Here is an 18,505-nt window from a genome sequence, read left to right as displayed (position 1 = left end):
GGTGTGTGGCTGTGCTGTAATGCACACTGTGCAAAGCCACATGATGTTCTGGACTTGAAAAGATTATCTCAGAGAGGAGCTTATCGTAGAACAATTTTACAGCAGAAGCAGGGAAATATTTTTCAGTAGACAGCTGCATTCAATTATGGGTAAGCTTCCAGGGGCCTTTGTTGGGTAGGGCCAGAGGCAAAGGTGGGCATGATCAGAAGCAAACATTTGGCTGAGCAAGGAATGGGAATTTTACTTTTGTACTCTAGGCTAGCTTCTTCACAACCATACACCCTCTGTTCTCCATTAAGGCAAGCAATAAGTATGATAATTGATCAAGGTCATATTCTAGCTGGGCAATTTTTTTTGAGGCGAGTGTGATGCTGGGCCAGGAAAGTGTCCCAATGCGCCAGGCAGTTAAGTTTCCCCAGCTGCCCTGCTAGTCCTACAGCCCAAGGGTAGGGGCCAAGCCTCACGCGCTCATGAGACTTACCTGCGATCTCCTTCCAGGTAAGAGAGGGCACCACCTAACTCCACAAGGCAGGGAGCCTCTGAACAGTTTACTTACTTTTTATTAAAACATTTCTATACCTCCTACCATATTAGTCCATATTGGACTGTATGCAATACAACAAAAAAGAGAGATAACAGTATCTAAAAGCAACAACGTACAGCTAACAGTTGAAGGAGCACCCCGAATCACAAAGTAATTACATTCTGCACATGCTCAGGAACACTGTTCTCTCTGATTTTATACATGCATATGCTCAGAAGCATTAAGCTTGCAGAAGTGCCATCCAGAACGTCTCTCTCCCAGTTCTTCAGAGGAATCTTGCTGTTTGCTGGCGCACCCACCGATTTGCGGCTTGCCTGATCCTGCAAGGGAGCCCACAGCAGCGCCGCCTCCTTGCTCTCCGCCTCGTGGCCCGCCTGGCTGACCAGGCCCCGTCGCCACAGCAACGGACGCCGGCGCGGTGCATGCCGGCCCGCAACAAAATGCAACAATAAAACTCTACGGGAGGCTCAGGAGAGGCGGCCAATAGTCTCAGAGGAGTATTGTTGTCGTGGCCAATGGCGGCTGGCGGCGAGCTGGGCTGGGCGTGGCCGCTGCCAGGCAGCACTCGAGGCTTGTTCGCGGGCGAAGGCAGAGGCGAGGCGCGCGCGGGTTTCCTCAGCTCGTTACGCGACGGGGGCAGCCTCCGGAGGAGCGCCGAGGTGACAACTTGCTCGTCCGCTCCACCAACGTCCCTGCCCGCCGCCGCCGTCGTTCTCGGAGGAAGCAGCCGCAGGAGCCGCCGCTAACCAGAAGCACACGGTGAGGCGCGGCGGCGAGGTTTTTAAGCGCGGAAATTATAATGGCGTCGGCAGAGATGATGGAAGGGGGCGGTTGGGGGACATTATTAATATTAGGAGAGTTATAGTGTGATTCCGGCCATGTGTCGGTTGGGTTCTGTGGGACAGTCCAGAGGCCGTTAGAAAATGATATATAAAGTGACATTACGATTACTTGAACTGTCGAGGAGGAGACGATGGGGGTGTGTGTGAGGGGGAGATGACATTATTATTATCATTAGTAGCAATACAGTAGTTTGGTATGTAATTCTGGCCTTCAAAAAGTTGGGTTCTGCGAGCTGCCCAGAGGCCGTTTGAAAATACAGATACATATTGGTGCGGTACAAGGACTGCTGAAGTGCAGAAGGCGATGGGAGTGTGAGGGGCGTGGGGGGGGGAGGAGGAGAAGAAACGGTATTATTATTATTAGTATAGCTTGCAATTCTGATCCTATAAAAGTTGGGTTCTCTGGAATGTTCACAGGCCGTTTGAATAATTCTAATACGGTACAAAATTTAAATGGCGTTTTAAAAATCCATTAAAGCAGGTCATGGTGTGGGATTATTATCAGTTGGTTATTAGATTTATCGAAGACGTTTGTGTTCTGCTCATATATAAGTTGGGCTCTCAGAATATGTAAAATGTAAACTTTTTTGGGGTGGGGGGAAACCCCTTGGGAGGAGTTATAAATAAATCTGCGCAACTGAATCGGAATCATGGGTAATCGTTGTTCCTCCATTTCATTTATTATAGATTTTTTCTTGTAAAGTTGGGTTCTCCAGGCAGTTTTACAGACCATTAAAAGACATAACAATGCAAAACTTTAAAAAAGTTTTTAAAATAAATGAATTCCTTAAGTCTGTGCAATCTAAATTAGAGGGAGAGGGGTGGAATTAGAAAGTGGTATAGAAATGACTTTTAAGCACAGTTCATAAAGTGTTGGCATCATGAAGGGTTCTGGAGAACTTGGATGCTTGCAAGCTTATTTTGCAACCTTTTAAATAAGTGTTTTGGCCAACTGCATTTTGGACAGTTATCCTCTCTTCCCCACCTCATGTGAACCCGTACAGTTGGCTGATTTTGCTGCTTCTGATTATCTTAATTATTTTGAATGAAGACTCAAACTGGGGAGCCCCGTAGTGTGTTTGAGGGTCACCTGATGGAGGAGGAGGAAGATTTTGCAAGGCAGCGTTTCTTTTTAATTATTTGATGGTATGCTGCTGTTGCACCTTTTTTTGTTTTTGCAGCATAATTTTTAGACTTCAGAGAGAAATTTAAAAAGAAATGCTTGAAAGTATTCTTAGTTTTGTGCCATGTGGGGTCCAACTATTGAGGAAACCACAGCCAGCTCCTCTTTGGTTTGCAATGAATAACTAGGGAAGGGAATAAATAGGAAGGGAGGTAACAGGAGTATGTTTTCTGAATATGTTGGGCATATATTTTTCAGGAGGGGTAGGATTTGTGGTGGATTGCACTGTATTATCTAGTGTGTTAGGTATTGTGTAATTCCTACTTTCTCAAGACACTGACACTTCAGTTTGTAGAGTGTGTATGGGAGAGAAAAGGCTTACTTAAAAGGCATAGTATGATTGTGTGGGTGTGGCAAGGAATCCCTGAAGCCTTGTGGGTAAAATAGGCAAATTAGGGAGGATGTTAAATGTCTAATGATGATGTTGGGAGGGGTGATGGTGGGAAAGTTTCTGATGAAGACATTATCAGATTGTTTGTAACTTTGCAAAGCATTGTACAACTTCTTTAAACTAGTCCCCATGTCCATCCCTGCAATTTTGTATTTTTAAAAAATAGAACAAGTCCCTTAATTGCGTCATTTAATCTCTGAAGTAATCTTAAAATAATGTGCTAGATGTTGTGTGACTTGAAGCAATACAGAAAAAGTTTGGAGAAGAAAGGAATCAAAATAATTTAGAAGGCGTTAGGAATCTTGTATGATGGGAGGGAGACCTCTTGTGAGCTGTACAAAGGGTATCTTGTGGGCAAGTAGTTCTAGGATGTAAGAAAATGTGGAATTCCTGCTTGAGGGTGAAGACAGTTAAGTCTGTGGGTATAGTGATGAGAATACCTTTGTCTGCATTCCCATCAGTGGGTGGGGCAACTCAGACATCTGTGGCCAATTAGGTCCTCCTATAATGATCCAAGCTCAGCAAAAGGTGCCTGCAACACACTGCATTTGTTCAGTCTAATTTAAGTAGCGTGTAGGTTGTTCAGCTCAACCCCCAAGGTGGGGTCTGTGTTTTACTGAAGTACATCTGGCACACAAAGTGTTGAGCATATTGGTCTCTTCTTGCAGAAATAAATTATATGTTTGATCTTACATGCTTGATTTGTTAAAACGGTGGGAGGAGATAAACTGCATGTATATTTATTAGCTTTGTGTCTCCAGAACAAATTCTGGGGTGTGTTTAAGAGATTGGTTGGATGGTTCTGGAAATTAAGTCATTATAAAGACTTTTAGCTGGTGTAGTGTATGGATCTACCAGCACCAGTTATCATTTTGAATCATTGTCCATTGTGCTTTGTAGGTAACCATGAGTGATCGAAAGGCCGTGATAAAGAATGCAGATATGTCTGAGGAGATGCAGCAGGACTCCGTGGAGTGTGCTACACAGGCCTTGGAAAAATACAACATTGAGAAAGATATTGCTGCCCACATAAAGAAGGTAAAGCTTGATAATTGTTGCATGCTGCTAGTTTAGAATTCTTAGAGCAAGAGGAAAATTCAGACTGAGGGAGGGAACAGTTAAAATTATTTCTAACTAAACATGTGTCCACAGATTTCTTAACTGGTAAAGCTGATTTTGTATGTGTAGGAGTGTTCTGGCCTGCCAGGGAATAGTTGGACATTTTCCTCCATTTCCTTTACAGCCTAGTCTATGTGGGTGGTCTAACTGCATGTCTGTGTTCCTAGAGGGTTGTCAAGCATCTGTGATCTTCTGACTTTGGCAGAGCTTGCAAGAAGCTTGCCAGATCTGCAGTGACAGTGGGCAGGCATATATCTGCATGAGTAAGACAGTGTGGAACGCAGGTGGTGCTGTGGGTTAAACCACAGAGCCTAGGGCTTGCTGATCAGAAGGTCGGCGGTTCAAATCCCCGCGACGGGGTGAGCTCCCGTTGCTCGGTCCCAGCTCCTGCCAACCTAGCAGTTCGAAAGCACGTCAAAGTGCAAGTAGATAAATAGGTACCGCTACAGCGGGAAGGTAAACAGCGTTTCTGTGCGCTGCTCTGGTTCGCCAGAAGCAGTTTAGTCATGCTGGCCACATGATCTGGAAGCTGTACGCCGGCTCCCTCGGCCAATAACGCGAGATGAGCACGCAACCCCAGAGTCGGTCACGACTGGACCTAATCGTCAGGGGTCCCTTTACCTTAAGACAGTGTGGAAGCATACATATTTGTTCCTTGAAGATGAGAAAAGTGCAGAACCTTAAAACATTCCTTAGCATAGCTTTTAACAAGTTGTAGCAAGATACACCCTGTATTTGCAACAGTGCTATGCAACAATTCAGCATTACGAAGGCAGGTCACAGCAAGCCTCATGGTTGGTTGCTACCATCTTCTTCAGCATGACTTTGAAGAGTTTGTTAGCCTTTGCTTCTATTTTAACCTAGCCTCAATTTGTTATGATGATAACTTGGAAATACTGTGTAGTTTTAGTTATAATTATGATTAGTGGAAGCAAGTTGGTTTCAAATCAAAGTAGGCTTTTTTCATTAACCACAATTCATGGTTTGAGTGCAAAATCAGCTTGTGGTCACACTGGAAGAGGCACTAACTTACAGTTTAATAGTGTGCAAACCTAGCCACTCAGACTGTTATGCATATGGGGTGGGGGTGGGGAAATGTGGTAGACACTCAAGACTTGCTGCATAAGCCACTATATGTTTAGGATTGGTCTGATTCAGGGGTCAGCAACCTAAGACCCGTGGGCCACAAGCGGCCCAAGGAGGTCGTTTAACCGGCCCATGGACCCCCATTGCCCACTTGGTCGGCTCCCGTGCTCCATGCTAAACCAGCACAGCAGAACAGGGACCTGGCCGGCTTCCCATTGGTTGCAGAAAGCTGTGGACGCCGGAAATAAGCCACAAAAACTTTGCAAACCCCTGGATTGAATCCTACTCAAGTACAGGGAGGGACACAAGTGATTTAATATTAGCTGATATAGTAGTGTATTAAATGCATAGTCTGCTACAAGGATGGGATTAATATCTATAAAAATCAGTACTCTGAAATTTGCTAAGCAATATACAGTATTAATATAAATTGGTTGAGTATCAACTGCTCCAAGCCTCTAAAAGAAAATCCGTATTTCCAAGATTTAGTAAAACATTACCATAATAAACCCTCAATTTCTTTCACATTATTTTTCAGAATAAATATAGACAAGAAATTACAGTGCTAACAATGTATAACTGGCCCTTTTTAAGCACACCATATCCTGGTCACACTGTCCCCCCAAAACTTTAGGATTGGCTGATACTGTCATAGTTGCTTTGGATGAGGTTTCCAAATGACAAGTTATGAATAAAATGCTTACCAAATCTTGTGAGGTACAAAGTGAAGTAGAATTATACAACTAATTATTAGTTGTATACAGTACATGCAGGTCCTGCTTATCCACATGCTTGCGATGCAAAAATTCACTTATCCTTAAAGAGTTCTGCCAAAACCTTGCTATGAGCACTGCAGACTCAGATATCCGAACAACTGACTTCCTTGCTGGTTTGTGCTTTGCTAGTTGGCAACAGCCATTTTTGGGAAGAAACCAGAGAGAGAGAGAGGAAGTGGGGAGCCAAGAACAAAGGAATCGGAGCAGGGGAGATAAGACATGGGTTTCCCAAACTTGGGTCTCCAGCTGGTTTTGGACTGCAACTCTCATCATTCCTATATAGCAGGACCACTAGTCAGGGATGATTGGAACTGTAGTCCAGAAACAGCTGGAGATCTAAGTTTTGGAAACCCTGGGTTAGGCAAATCTGTTTTTTCCTCTGTTCTCTTGCGGATTATCTGCATACATTTCAGGAACTTGGGGGTGGGGGGAGAGGTTGGAGAAATCCCAGATTAGAAATATTTTCATAGGAAATGATGGAATGGTGGACTTCGTTACAAAAGTAGGACCTGTGTGTAACTTCTCTTCCTAAACCCAGACTGCCTGAACATCTGTATGGGTTGCATAGAATATCCCTGCAGCACTTCTAAAGCTACTTGCTCCAAAATAGTCCAGTTAATGTCAGTATTTTATTTTGGTTTCAATTTCTGGACAGCAGTCTTTCATTGTCTCATACATGGCAAGAACAAAAGTGGACTATGTTGTTGCATTTTCCTTGTATGTATAGCTCAAGAGGTTATAAGACTGCATTGCATATTCTTTCCAAACACATGAGTGAAGCTGTTCTCTTGAGAAGCTAAGCTATTAAGTTATTCTCTTTCAGGAGTTTGACAAGAAATACAATCCTACTTGGCACTGCATTGTGGGAAGAAATTTTGGCAGCTATGTGACTCATGAGACCAAACACTTCATCTACTTCTACCTGGGTCAAGTTGCCATTCTCCTCTTCAAATCCGGTTAGAACATGGGACTGTTCCACCCCAAACATGCATTTGGTTACAGGACTGCACGCTAATTCCAAATAGACTGAAGTCTTCAGCCTTCCCCAGGGAACATACCTTGATCTTCAAGCCTTTTGTTGTTTTAATGGACAGGTACTCCTCTGTACCATTTTGTGTTTTTGTTGTGGCCATAAAAAAATAGCAAAAAAGTAATCTTGTATGTATTTTCTTTACAAAAAGCAACCCACAAGTCCTAATTTTCTAATAAAACATTTGGGCATACATTCAATCTTTAAGAGCTTGTTCTAATACTTCCATATTTGGCCAACTCTCCTACGACTACCAGCTTTGCACTGCAGACTTGAAATAGCAAATTAATTGCCTAAATCAGGGGTGACTAACTTGTGGCCTTCTGGATGTTTAAGATTACAACCCCCATTACCCATTAGCCATGTTGCTTGAGACTGGTGTGAGTTCAAATCCAAAAACATCTGGAGAGCCATAGTTTTCTAAGTCTACTGAATGAACTGGATTTGCCTTTGGCAAAACAGCGCTAGCATTGGAGCCAATAGGACCTGTAAACTATTCCCTGTATTGCATCTGATTCTTAAGCATATTTACTTGTAAAATGACATAACTGACTCATCCAGTGGGACTTTCAAGCAAGTATGTACAAGGTTGCACAAGTTTATGCATAAATTGGAAGGGATCCCAGTGTGTTCATTGTCTTTACAAGTAATTTTGCATGAACTGCAATCTAGGGTGTATCTAATGCCTGCAAAGATGTATCTAAGGATGATCTTTACTTACCAGTATGCATGTTTTGATGATTAATGCAGTGCACAAAAGGAACAACTGAACTTAAATTACATTCTGGTCAGTGTGATTCTTTAGTTAGAAATATGTGCCAGACTTATTGTCGCCTCTAAAAATGTTTAGTGATGCCTGGTTATTTAAATTCCAATATGGAATATTTTAATACATAACATTCTAGCCTAATGTAATCAAAAGCATTTACGTACAATACTTGTTCCCAGTAGCATACATGCCCTGTTTTTTTTGGCATCTCATTTTTGATAGGGCATCTTGATGTAAGGAACAGTGGTAGAATGCCTGTCTAAAGCCCAAAGAATAAAACATACCACTGCTTGGAAAAAGAATGTCACCTAGCTTAGCAGGATGTGCAGCTCCTGCTTGTTTCACTGATATGTCAGATCTCCTTTTCCCACAATCCAAACCAAGCATTTTACAAAGACCTACTGTTTTGTACACTGGAGTGCATGCTCAACATTTCATTTGAAAATGTTTGCAACTTTGGAGAATGCAACATTAATTTGTAATGAGTTGGTAGTTCTTTGGTAGTTAAGAATTTTTTGCAGTGGCTGCTACTACTTTTCATTGCAAATATATCACCTGATGGTAGTCCTGCAAGTTCCTCTCCTGCTCTTTTTAGGGGGGTAGATAGGAGGTCAATAGCATCCAGACTAGAACATTATTTGCATATTTTGGTGTTGAAGTAAAGGCCAGCCCAGAAAATCATAGAATTGCAGAGTTGAGTTGGAAGGGACCCTGAGAATCATTTAGTCCAGGGGTGGCCAACTCCCAAGAGACTGCAATCTACTCAGAGTTAAAAACTGGCAGTGATCTACCCACTTTTTTGGGTTCAGGTCAAAAGTTGTTGAGCTTTTTTGAGGAAGGAGGAAGGCCCATTTTGGGGGGGGGGTTTCAGGCCAAAGTTGTTGTGTTTTTTCAGGGAGGAGGTAAAATTTAGAGCTTTTTTTAGGGGAGCCACAGTTGTTCAGCTTCTTTGTGGGGAGACAATGATCTACCAGTGATCTACTGCAGACGTCCAATGATCTACCGGTAGATCACGATCTACCTGTTGGACATGCCTGAGGATTCTAGTGCAACCCTTGCAATGCAGGAATATGCAGCTGTCCTATATGGTGATTGAACCTGCAACCTTGGCTTTATCAGCATCATGCTCTAACCAACTGAGCTATCTAGCTTTCACTGTAGGGTGTAGTACAGAGACCCAATTTGCATCTTCATCAAACTTTAAATATGTAGTTTGTGCAAATGCTTGCTCCTCCTCTGTGCTAGTTACTCTTCTTTCTAATGTAGATATTCAATCCTGCCTAAAGTGGTGATTATGAAGGGCAGGCAGTCCATGAAGACCTACTGCCACTCAACAGTATCCAGGGGCTTGGGTTCAGGAGATGCAGCACTACACCAAGAATGGCAGTGCCCAAGCTTTCTTCACACACGGGAACAATATTTATGTAACTCCTCACATGAATATATTGTAATCATGCAGTACCACATACATGATGCTACTATTTAAAGGATGGGGGGGGCAGCTCCATAACCTCATATGGTAGAGTTTTCTTGAGAAGAAATAACATGGTCGTTACTGTAGTTACACATGCTTACATTACAGCAGGAGATGAGGATTATGAGTGTGTTGCCATAAACCTCTGGGTATAGGGCAGTATATAAATTCAAGAAATAATAATAGAGTTTGTAGATGAGGACCTCCATCTTGGATTAAGAATTTGTGAAGAATAGAGCTAGCATAATTAGGGTATGTACCATTGGTTGTCCTCTACACAGAGGCTACATCCATTTTGAGGTTCAAACAAACTACAAGTCTTATTTCAATTAAAGAAATTTGAAAATTTAGATATATATTTAATAAATACAGCAAGAAATCTCACAACTGGCACCTCTGATGACAGACTGGTGCTTCACTGACTTTTACCCAGTAAGTGCACACCCTTTTTTTGAGGCTAGTGGGTGCCACACATGGCTACACAAAAGGTGGTTGACATGATTGAAATTACTTGAGTCTTAAAATGCAGCTGCCCTCATGAACAGAACTGCCTAAACCCATCATATTTTTTAAAAAATTCTCACTGAAATAAAAGTCGCATCTTCCAGTGGTTCATGTGTTGTTCCATAGCAAGATGAGGCAGATGCTTACCCAGCTGTCACATGACTACAGCAGCAGAATACAGCAGCTGACTGATAACTGAAATATAATTCCCCAAGGGATTAGTGTGCTTTGATGGCATGATGCCAAGTGTGTTGCAAGGCCTAGCCATTTGAATTTGGCCATCAGAGTTCAGTCCACCCTTTCATTTTGAAACTTGTACACTATAAGACGAAAGTCATAACTTGAAGCCAGAGTGAATAGCCACAATGCCTGAACCCAGGTTCTGATAGTCCACCTTCAGAAAGCCTGCATCTTCAATCATCTCCTTGAATTCTACCTGAAATGCAACAATGGCGATACTTCAATAAGTGATGAAACTCTGGGATTCCTGAACATTTCACAGTGCACCTCACCTGGGACATTTGCTGTGTACAATCCTAGGACGTACAATTGCAGCCTCAACGTATATAGACTTAAAAGGTTTTTGTTTTTTTACCTGGGACGGAAAGCGCCTGATGCTTTCTACGAGATACTGGTAGGATTTCCAGTCACCAGCAATAACCTCGCCCAGCACAGGGATAACCTGGAAGCTATACAGATCATACAAACTGCAAAAGGGGCAAAAACACCAGTAGGTTAATACAGATATTGCAGATCAATCTCCTTTCTTGCCACTTGAAACCTTTGATTCGAGTCCTACCCTCTGAAGCAACATAAAACAATCTTGCTCCATCTTCCATGTGACAAACCCTTTAGATATTTGAAGATGGCTATCATATGACCTCTCAATCGTCAGGCTAAAAATATCCAGCTCCCTCAAACCTTCCCCACAAGGCTTGGTTTCCAGACCCTTTATCTTCTTGGTTGCCTTCTGCACATCTTCCAACATCTTGTCAATATCCATTTTAAACTGCCCAGAACTGTACAAAATACTCCAGGTAGGGTCTGACCAAGGCAGAACAGAGTGGTACTTCAAGGCTGGCCAGCCCTTCAGGGGCCACATGCCACCAAACACGCACACATGCACATAGACCACACCACACTCCTCCCCATTACAGTGCTGGACTAAGAAGGTTTAAACCTCTCTTCCTAACCCAGTGCTGCAATGGAGAGTGCACAGGAGAAAAGACAGTGACTGTCTTCTCCAGTGCTATGATAAGAGGAAGATGGGGGTTGGGGGGGGCCCCTCATCTGCCAACCCTAACTCCCATCAGCCCCTGCCTGCACAGCCATCCTCCTGCAAGCCCCAGAATCCTATGTCCCGGCAAACGGGGGTGATGGGAGTTCTAATTCAAAACATCTGGAGGTAAACATCATTTGCTTAAGGGGATGAAAAAAAGAGAATCCCTAACCCAACCTGGAAATGAAGGAGTTGTTCACATGACTGAATTCTAGGCAGAGGAATCTCCCTCCTGGTTTCAGGACTCGATATGCCTCCTGAAGAGCCTGGGAAAAAAGGTGGAATGAAGAATAAAGTAAGCATATTTATGATGCTTCACGGTGCTATTCTGAGATCCAGAACATGGATTTGGCAAGGCAAGCTGTGTTCATGTTAATAAACACTAAACACTTGAGGCATCTCAAGGCAGCCCTGTTTAGGGAAGCTTTTAATGTTTGATGAATTTCTGTATTTTAATGTTTTGTTGGAAGCCGCCCAGAGTGGCTGGGGGAACCCGGCTAGATGGACGGGGTATAAATAATAAATTATTATTATTATTATTATTATTATTATTATTATTATTATTATTGAACCGTTGCAAACTCAATATATACCAGCTGCCTTTAGAGACGGTGACTGCCAGTTTTGAGCAAGTTAGAAGCAAGCTGCTGTGTGAGGGATGACAGCAGCTGAATCCTAGGCTGCTATTCCTTTTGCTAGTCCCTGTTTTCCAGGCCTCCACTGCCTTCCCTCTCAATTTAATGATGTCCACCTAAAAGCTTTATTTTTGCAGCAAGATAAATAAAATCAAGAGAAATTAATATACAGTAGTTAAATGGATTCTCCAGGTAGCAGCTGGAAGAAGCTAGCTGGGAATGTAAAAATAAAATAGTGGAAACTCAAACTATGAGAAAGGGAGGGGGGAGCCCCACCTGACAAAGCATCAAGGTACCAAGCAAGTTAGGCACCTGTGCAAGTTTGGTAACAGGACAAAGAGACCCAGGCAGACTACTCTCTCCTTTTGCCTTTTTCCCCTCCTGAAGCTGATCATAATCTCAGCATTATATTGACTCGTTCTCGTAAATCCCAAGTTCTCAAGTAAAGAAGCTCAATGAATCTAACAACTAGGATGATTTTAGAAGCTGACTAGGCAAATGCATAGGCCAGGCATCCCCAAACTGCGGCCCTCCAGATGTTTTGGCCTACAACTCCCATGATCCCTAGCTAACAGGGCCAGTGGTCAGGGATGATGGGAATTGTAGTCCCAAAATCTGGAGGGCCGAAGTTTGGGGATGCCTGGCATAGGCAGATAATGACCATGTACTACTTCCAGCATTAGAGGCATTATGCCTCTCAATACCAGCTGCTGGAGAGCATATGCGCTGTTGTGCTGAGGTCCTGCTTGCTGAATTCCCATAGGCATGTACAGTGGTACCTCGACTTACGAAGTCCACAAACCCGGAAGTATTTTCGCCGCGTGAGCGATCTGTGCATGCGCAGAAGCGGGGCGCATGGTCTGTGAGTGCGCAAAGCGCAAAATCGCGCTTTGCACATGCGCAAAATGGACGATTCGACTTCCGAAGAACGGATCCCCTTCGTAAGTCGAGGTACCACTGTATGTGGTTGGACACTATGAGGCCAGGATAGTAGGCTAGATTGTCTGATTCAGTAGGGCTCTTGTGCTGCTACCCGTCTCAATAATAATAAACACAGGAAAGCCATACCCTTCTCTTCCAGAGGCAAATGACTAGCTAGCATTGGAAACAGAATGGTTGACTACACAGGGGCCAGCTTTTTCCACAGGGGGGGGGGCGGCCCACTGTCCCTCAGACCCTGGAGGGGGCCAAACTATATTTTTTGGGGGGGAAATGAACGAATTCCTATGCCCCACAAATAACCCAGAGATGCATTTTAAATAAAGGTACACATTCTACTCATGTAAAAACATGCTGATTCCCGGACCTTCCGTGGGCTGGATTTAGAAGGCGATTGGGCTGGATCCAGCCCCCGGGCCTTAGTTTGCTTACCCATGGACTATATGGACCTCGCTCTGATCCAGCAGAACAAGCTGTTGTGTTCTTCAAAGAGTAAAATCCAGCAAGATCTAACCAATGCCCCCCATGCTCACCTGGTCTATATGAGTGACATTCCGGATACCAAAGGCAATTGTGTATATGTCGAAACTGTCATTGTTGAAGGGCAACTCTTCAGCATCTCCAAGCACCCAGGATAATCCTTTGAAAGAGAATGTAAAGGGAAACTGCTCAGTGGCACACCCTAAGCAACTTTCAGGAAGGCTGTGTCATCAGACTGCTAGGAGAGTATCCACCATCATTTACAGGCAAAAGTCAACTTAAAGCGAACCAGCACAAGATGGCATACGTGTATGGAGTAAAGCTTAAAAAAGACACCGCTGTAGCTGTAGTATTCCATACGAATATAAGAAAAGCCTGCTGGATCTGGTCAATCAGATGCCTGTGGAAAACCAGCAAGCAGGATTCAAGCACACAAGCACTCTTCCCTTTTGTGGTTTCAAGAAACTGGTACTCAGAAGCATTGCTGTCTCCAATCATAGAGCTGAGCACAACCTTCGTGGCTAGTTTCTCCTCCATGAATTTGTCTAATTCTCTTTTAAAGCCATCTGGTAGATGGCTATCACTGCCTCGTGTAGGAGTGAGTTCCACAGTTTAACTATGTGCTGTGTGAATAAGTCCTTTATCTGCCCTGAATCTTCCAATATACAGCTTCATTGGGTGCCCGTTAAGTTTTAGTAATAAAATAAAAGAGTTGGAAGGGACCCCAAGTGTCATCTACTCCCTGCAATGCAGGAATCTCAACTAAATGTGAGAGAGGGAGAAAACTATTTCTCTATCCATTTTCTTTATGCCATGCATAATTTTATAAACTATCATGTCGCCAGTCACTCACCTCTTCTCCATACCTTCAAAGAATAACTCATTGTTGCCAATTATAGATAGACATGATTCAGTATGCTGAGTGCTTATGGGCAGGATGCTTAAGAGCAGCCTTTGCTGGCTGTGGCTGATGGGAATTGTAGTCCAACATAACGGAAGTGTACTAGGTTGACATATACCGTACTGTACAAGTAATGGGGTAATCTGAGTAATGCAAGTTAAACTTTTTTCTAGTCAAAAAGGTGGGGCTTAGATGTTGAACTAGGCTATCCATACACGTTTTCCATCCCTTTGCTGAAGTAACAGTCTATTACCTTGAGAATAACCAAGGCGTTGTGATTTCTTCTTCCCAACCTTCAGCATCTCCTTGTTAATGTCACAAACCACCACGTGGGATCCTCCCAGGGACTGATGCTCCTCTTCATGGTAAAGCTTGGTAATCTCCTCATACGATAAATTCTGATGGGATCTCAGCTGCTGCTGGACTCGTCGCTCCCGCTGGGAACGCACGTAATTGATAAACCGAAAGGCGATGTCTCCTGCGTTAGTTTTGAAAGGAAGACTCACAATGTGGGATTCTTCCCTAAAATTTAATGCTTAAGCATTGTAAGTGCGCTAACGTATTGCATTAGGAGTTTCCGTATTTATTCATTCTCAAGCTGCATTCATTTATTCAACCTAGGAAGAACATTCAACTCCAAATGCCAACTGTCCCGAGATTGTCCAGAGGGAAGCACAGTACAATTTCAGCAGCACCCAAGAAAGGTTGTGCATAGGAAGCTGCCTTATGCTGAATCAGCCCATTGGCCCATCTAGTTCAATGCTCCCTACACTGTTCTGACAATGGCTCTCCGGGGTTTCAAGCAGGGAGTCTCTACCAGTCCTAGCTGGAACCTTTTGAATGCAAAGCAGATGCTTGAGCACTGAGTCAAGGCCCTTTCCCAAACAACCAGAGGACTAAAAGTTGCTGGGTAAAGCATGTGTCTGTTCAGTATCTTGTATTATTGCAAAATTGTGCAAAACCATGTTGAGAACCACTTGATGGAAAGCACCACATCCACCCACTTTCCTGAGGGTCATTCCCTTTTGAGATTGTGTGACTTGGCGACAAATAGATCTGCAGAGGATTGTACTACCGTTAATTACTTGTTTCAGTCATTAACACCCCTTCATCAGAAGCTCCCAGGAATGTATACAGAAGTGTGAATAAACCAGTTTTCCCAACCTGGTGCTCTTCAAGTGATTTGGATCACTGCTACTGTCATCCTTGACCATTGGTCATGCTGGCTAGGGCTAATAGGTGTTGTAGTCCAATGAAATCTGGAGGCCAGCAGGTTTTGGAAGGCTAGAATAAACCCTGATTCGCACACAACATATAAATACAATTTAGAAACCAACAAATAAGCTTAACAAAACACAAAAACTAATAACCTGAAAGACTAAAAAGTGAACAGGAAGGGTTGTAGCTCAGTGGTAGAGCATCTCTTTTTAATGCAGACAATCCCAAATTCAATCCCTGACATCTCCTGGTGGGGTGGGAGAGACAATACTTGAAACCCTGGAAAGCCATTGCTGTTATGACTAGTGGTCTGACCCGGCAAAATGCAGCTTCCTATAATCCTAATTCATTGCTCACCCGCAACTCCAGAGCAACAAGTTGAATAGCATTAATCTCTTCACAATACAGATTGTTGGAGATTGCTCACTTCCCAGAGGCTGCTACCAGTCAGGGTTGACAAATCTGAGCTAGGTGGACCAAGGCTCTGACTCTGTATAAGGCAGCTTATTAAGTTCCTAAAAAATAAATATTGTACACATTGTCTCACACGTGGAGCTAAAGCTCATTAAAATATCCCTATGAACAACATGAGTCTCACCTGTCCCTCCAGCAACATCAAGCAACTGGCTTCCAGGGTAAGGGTTCATTTGATGCAGCAGGTTGTCCTTCCAAAGACGATGGATTCCCAGACTCATTGAATCATTCATTAAATCATACTTCTTAGCCACATTTTCAAAAACTTGGTAAACTGCAAATGATAGCTGCATCACTGATCATGATCAAATAATGTGTTGATTACATTGCCACATATTGTAAGATACTTCTTTTTTTCTTTCAGGGAAGGGCTGTAGCTCAATGGTAGCTAAATGTAGCTCTGGCAGATGCCATTTTCTCGAATAGGCTCACACAATTCCTGAAAGCTTTCCCCAGTTACTTTTCTTGCCCCAATTTAAGGTGTTACCTTTAACAAATAAAGTCCTAAATGACTTGAGACCTGGATCTTTGAAAGAGCACCTCTCCCAATATAAGTCTGCTTGTGCCCTTCTCATGGACCCACTTATAGGTGAGGTACACTGTGTGATGATCTAGGACAAGACCTTTTCTGTGTTGACAGTCAAACTACAGCATTCCCTGCCTCCTGTCAACTGGAGCCATCATTGGCTATCTGCCTGGAAAACTCAGTTCCTGCATGGTGTAAAACCAATTTGTTAGTCTTTAGTTTGCCACAACACTGTTGCGCCACTGAATATTCAGTTTATGTTAAATTCCGATTATAATTTTATACATTTTGTATGTCACTGAATGTTCAGGTAACTTTAAATTTTTATGCATTTATGCAGGGTCACAAATGTGATAAAGGGCAAAATAAAACCATAATGTTAATAGTTATACCAGGTATCCTCAAACTGGCCCTCCAGATGTTTTGGCCTACAACTCCCATGATCCCTAGCTAACAGGACCAGTGGTTGGGAAAGATGGGAATTGTAGTCCAAAACATCTGGAGGGCCGAAGTTTGGGGATGCATGAGTTATACAGTGGTACCTCGGGTTAAGAACTTAATTCATTCCGGAGGTCAGTTCTTAACCTGAAATTGTTCTTAACCTGAGGTACCAAGTTAAGAACAATTTCTGTTCTCATCCTGAAGCAAAGTTCTTAACCTGAGGTACTATTTCTGGGTTAGCGGAGTCTGTAACCTGAAGTGTCTGTAACCCGAGGTACCACTGTAATAAAGGTAAAGGGTAAAGGGACCCCTGACCATTAGGTCCAGTCGTGACCGACTCTGGGGTTGCGCGCTCATCTCGCATTATTGGCCGAGGGAGCCGGCGTATAGCTTCCAGGTCATGTGGCCAGCATGACAAAGCCGCTTCTGGCAAACCAGAAGCAGCACATGGAAACGCCGTTTACCTTCCCACTGTAGCGGTTCCTATTTATCTACTTGCATTTTGACATGCTATACCAGAGCTCAAATTCCCATTCAGCACTAGGTGACCCTTGGACCTCTCACAGGCTTGTATCCAACGACGGGGTGAGCTCCCGTTGCTCGGTCCCAGCTCTTGCCAGCCTAGCAGTTCAAAAGCACGTCAAAGTGCAAGTAGATAAATAGGTACCACTACAGAGGGAAGGTAAACGGCGTTTCCGTGTGCTGTTCTGGTTCGCCAGAAGCGGCTTCGTCATGCTGGCCACATGACCTGGAAGCTGTACACCAGCTCCCTTGGCCAATAATGAAAGCTGAGCGCCGCAACTCCAGAGTTGGTCACGACTGGACCTAATGGTCAGGGGTCCCTTTACCTTTATATGTTATAATAAATAAAAACAAAATGATATTTATTCTATTGTAGTTTCATGCTACCTTTAATGTATGTGTTATTTATTTACTGTTGTAAGTCGCTTTGAGTTACTTTTGTTTTAAAAAAGCCAAAAAACCGACAATTTTAAACAAAACAAATAAACTCCGCCTCCACGCCTCCACTCAGGCGAGGCCTGGCTACTCCCTTCCGCCTAGCTCACCCTTCTCGCTTTTCTCCGACTCAGACACGGTCTGGAACCCGAAATGTGTCTCTCCGTCGGTGGCCGGGCGCTGTCCCCCGCTGCACAGGCCCCGAAGGAGGCGAAGCACTCTTTGCCCGCGGCGGCAGCCGTCCCAAACCCTGCGGGAGACAACAACCATGGAGGCCGCCATCTTGTCAGGTGTCGCAATGGTTTTACGTCACCTCGCCGCGTCTTTCATTGTAGCTCCGCCCATTCTCAAAGCGTGAACCACTCGCAAGGGCTCATTCTTCCTTAGACGCCGACGTCACGGGCATCGTCAACATCGGAGAGAATTGTTGGGGAGTTTTCAAGACTGGTCTAACAACCGCTGTGAATTGCCATAGCTGTATAATAATGATAGCCACTGTTCAGACGTGGATGTAAAATTAGGTGTCTCCTCTTATGCAAACGATATGTGAATTTGTTTAAGGCCAAAATTCCATGTTCAGTTTCTTGGGGCTAAATTCTATGGCTGTCAGAGGAACTTACTTGCAAGTGTAAAGAATAGGGTGTAAAAGAAACAAAAGGCTGAATTCATTTGGGCTTGTTTCTGAATAGATACATATACGTTCACACTGAAAATGCTAAATTATGCCTACTTCGGATGATGTAAATGCATCGTGATCATCTTACCAACTTCTCATGATGAGACACAGTATGATGTGGTACCTAGCTATACCACATCATGGAGGACTCTTCAGCACAACTGCGGGGTGAAATGAAAGTTTGTGCATCACGATCGTTAGTACCGCAATGCAATCTCAAGAAACAACTCTCCTTGTACTGCAAAAACAGAAGAGTTCTGT

The 18,505-nt window shown here is 43.6% G+C and overlaps 2 protein-coding genes across 2 annotated transcripts; one reads left to right on the top strand and one right to left on the bottom strand.

The window, feature by feature from the left end:
- Positions 1-1,104: 1,104 nt before the first annotated feature.
- On the top strand, positions 1,105-9,798 carry DYNLL1 (dynein light chain LC8-type 1). The gene is made up of 3 exons (XM_035099133.2): positions 1,105-1,303; positions 3,861-3,998; positions 6,765-9,798. The coding sequence occupies exons 2-3, from the start codon at positions 3,867-3,869 to the stop codon at positions 6,900-6,902; spliced, it is 270 nt and encodes an 89-aa protein (XP_034955024.1). The 5' UTR covers positions 1,105-1,303; positions 3,861-3,866; the 3' UTR covers positions 6,903-9,798.
- COQ5 (coenzyme Q5, methyltransferase) lies at positions 6,933-17,875 on the bottom strand. Its single transcript, XM_035099132.2, has 7 exons — positions 17,679-17,875; positions 15,769-15,918; positions 14,206-14,430; positions 13,105-13,211; positions 11,175-11,263; positions 10,314-10,425; positions 6,933-10,154 (listed from the first exon to the last, which is right to left on the bottom strand). Exons 1-7 carry the CDS (start codon positions 17,848-17,850, stop codon positions 10,053-10,055), a joined length of 957 nt encoding a protein of 318 aa, XP_034955023.1. The 5' UTR covers positions 17,851-17,875; the 3' UTR covers positions 6,933-10,052.
- Between the last annotated feature and the right edge of the window lie 630 nt (positions 17,876-18,505).

This window comes from Zootoca vivipara, chromosome 17 (genome assembly GCF_963506605.1).
Source record: "Zootoca vivipara chromosome 17, rZooViv1.1, whole genome shotgun sequence".
NCBI lineage: Eukaryota > Metazoa > Chordata > Lepidosauria > Squamata > Lacertidae > Zootoca > Zootoca vivipara.
The sequence above is the reverse complement of the archived record's forward strand: the minus strand, read 5'-3'. Positions and strand labels throughout refer to the sequence as shown.

Excerpts from the sequence above, each read along its gene's own strand:
- DYNLL1 (XM_035099133.2), top strand. The coding sequence starts at position 3,867 with ATGAGTGATCGAAAGGCCGTGATAAAGAATGCAGATATGTCTGAGGAG. Across the intron at positions 3,999-6,764 it reads TTGCTGCCCACATAAAGAAG|GAGTTTGACAAGAAATACAA; the intron begins GTAAAGCTTGAT and ends ATTCTCTTTCAG.
- COQ5 (XM_035099132.2), bottom strand. The coding sequence starts at position 17,850 with ATGGCGGCCTCCATGGTTGTTGTCTCCCGCAGGGTTTGGGACGGCTGC. Across the intron at positions 13,212-14,205 it reads ACGCCTTGGTTATTCTCAAG|GATTATCCTGGGTGCTTGGA; the intron begins GTAATAGACTGT and ends TCTCTTTCAAAG. Across the intron at positions 11,264-13,104 it reads ATGTCACTCATATAGACCAG|GCTCTTCAGGAGGCATATCG; the intron begins GTGAGCATGGGG and ends CTTTTTTCCCAG.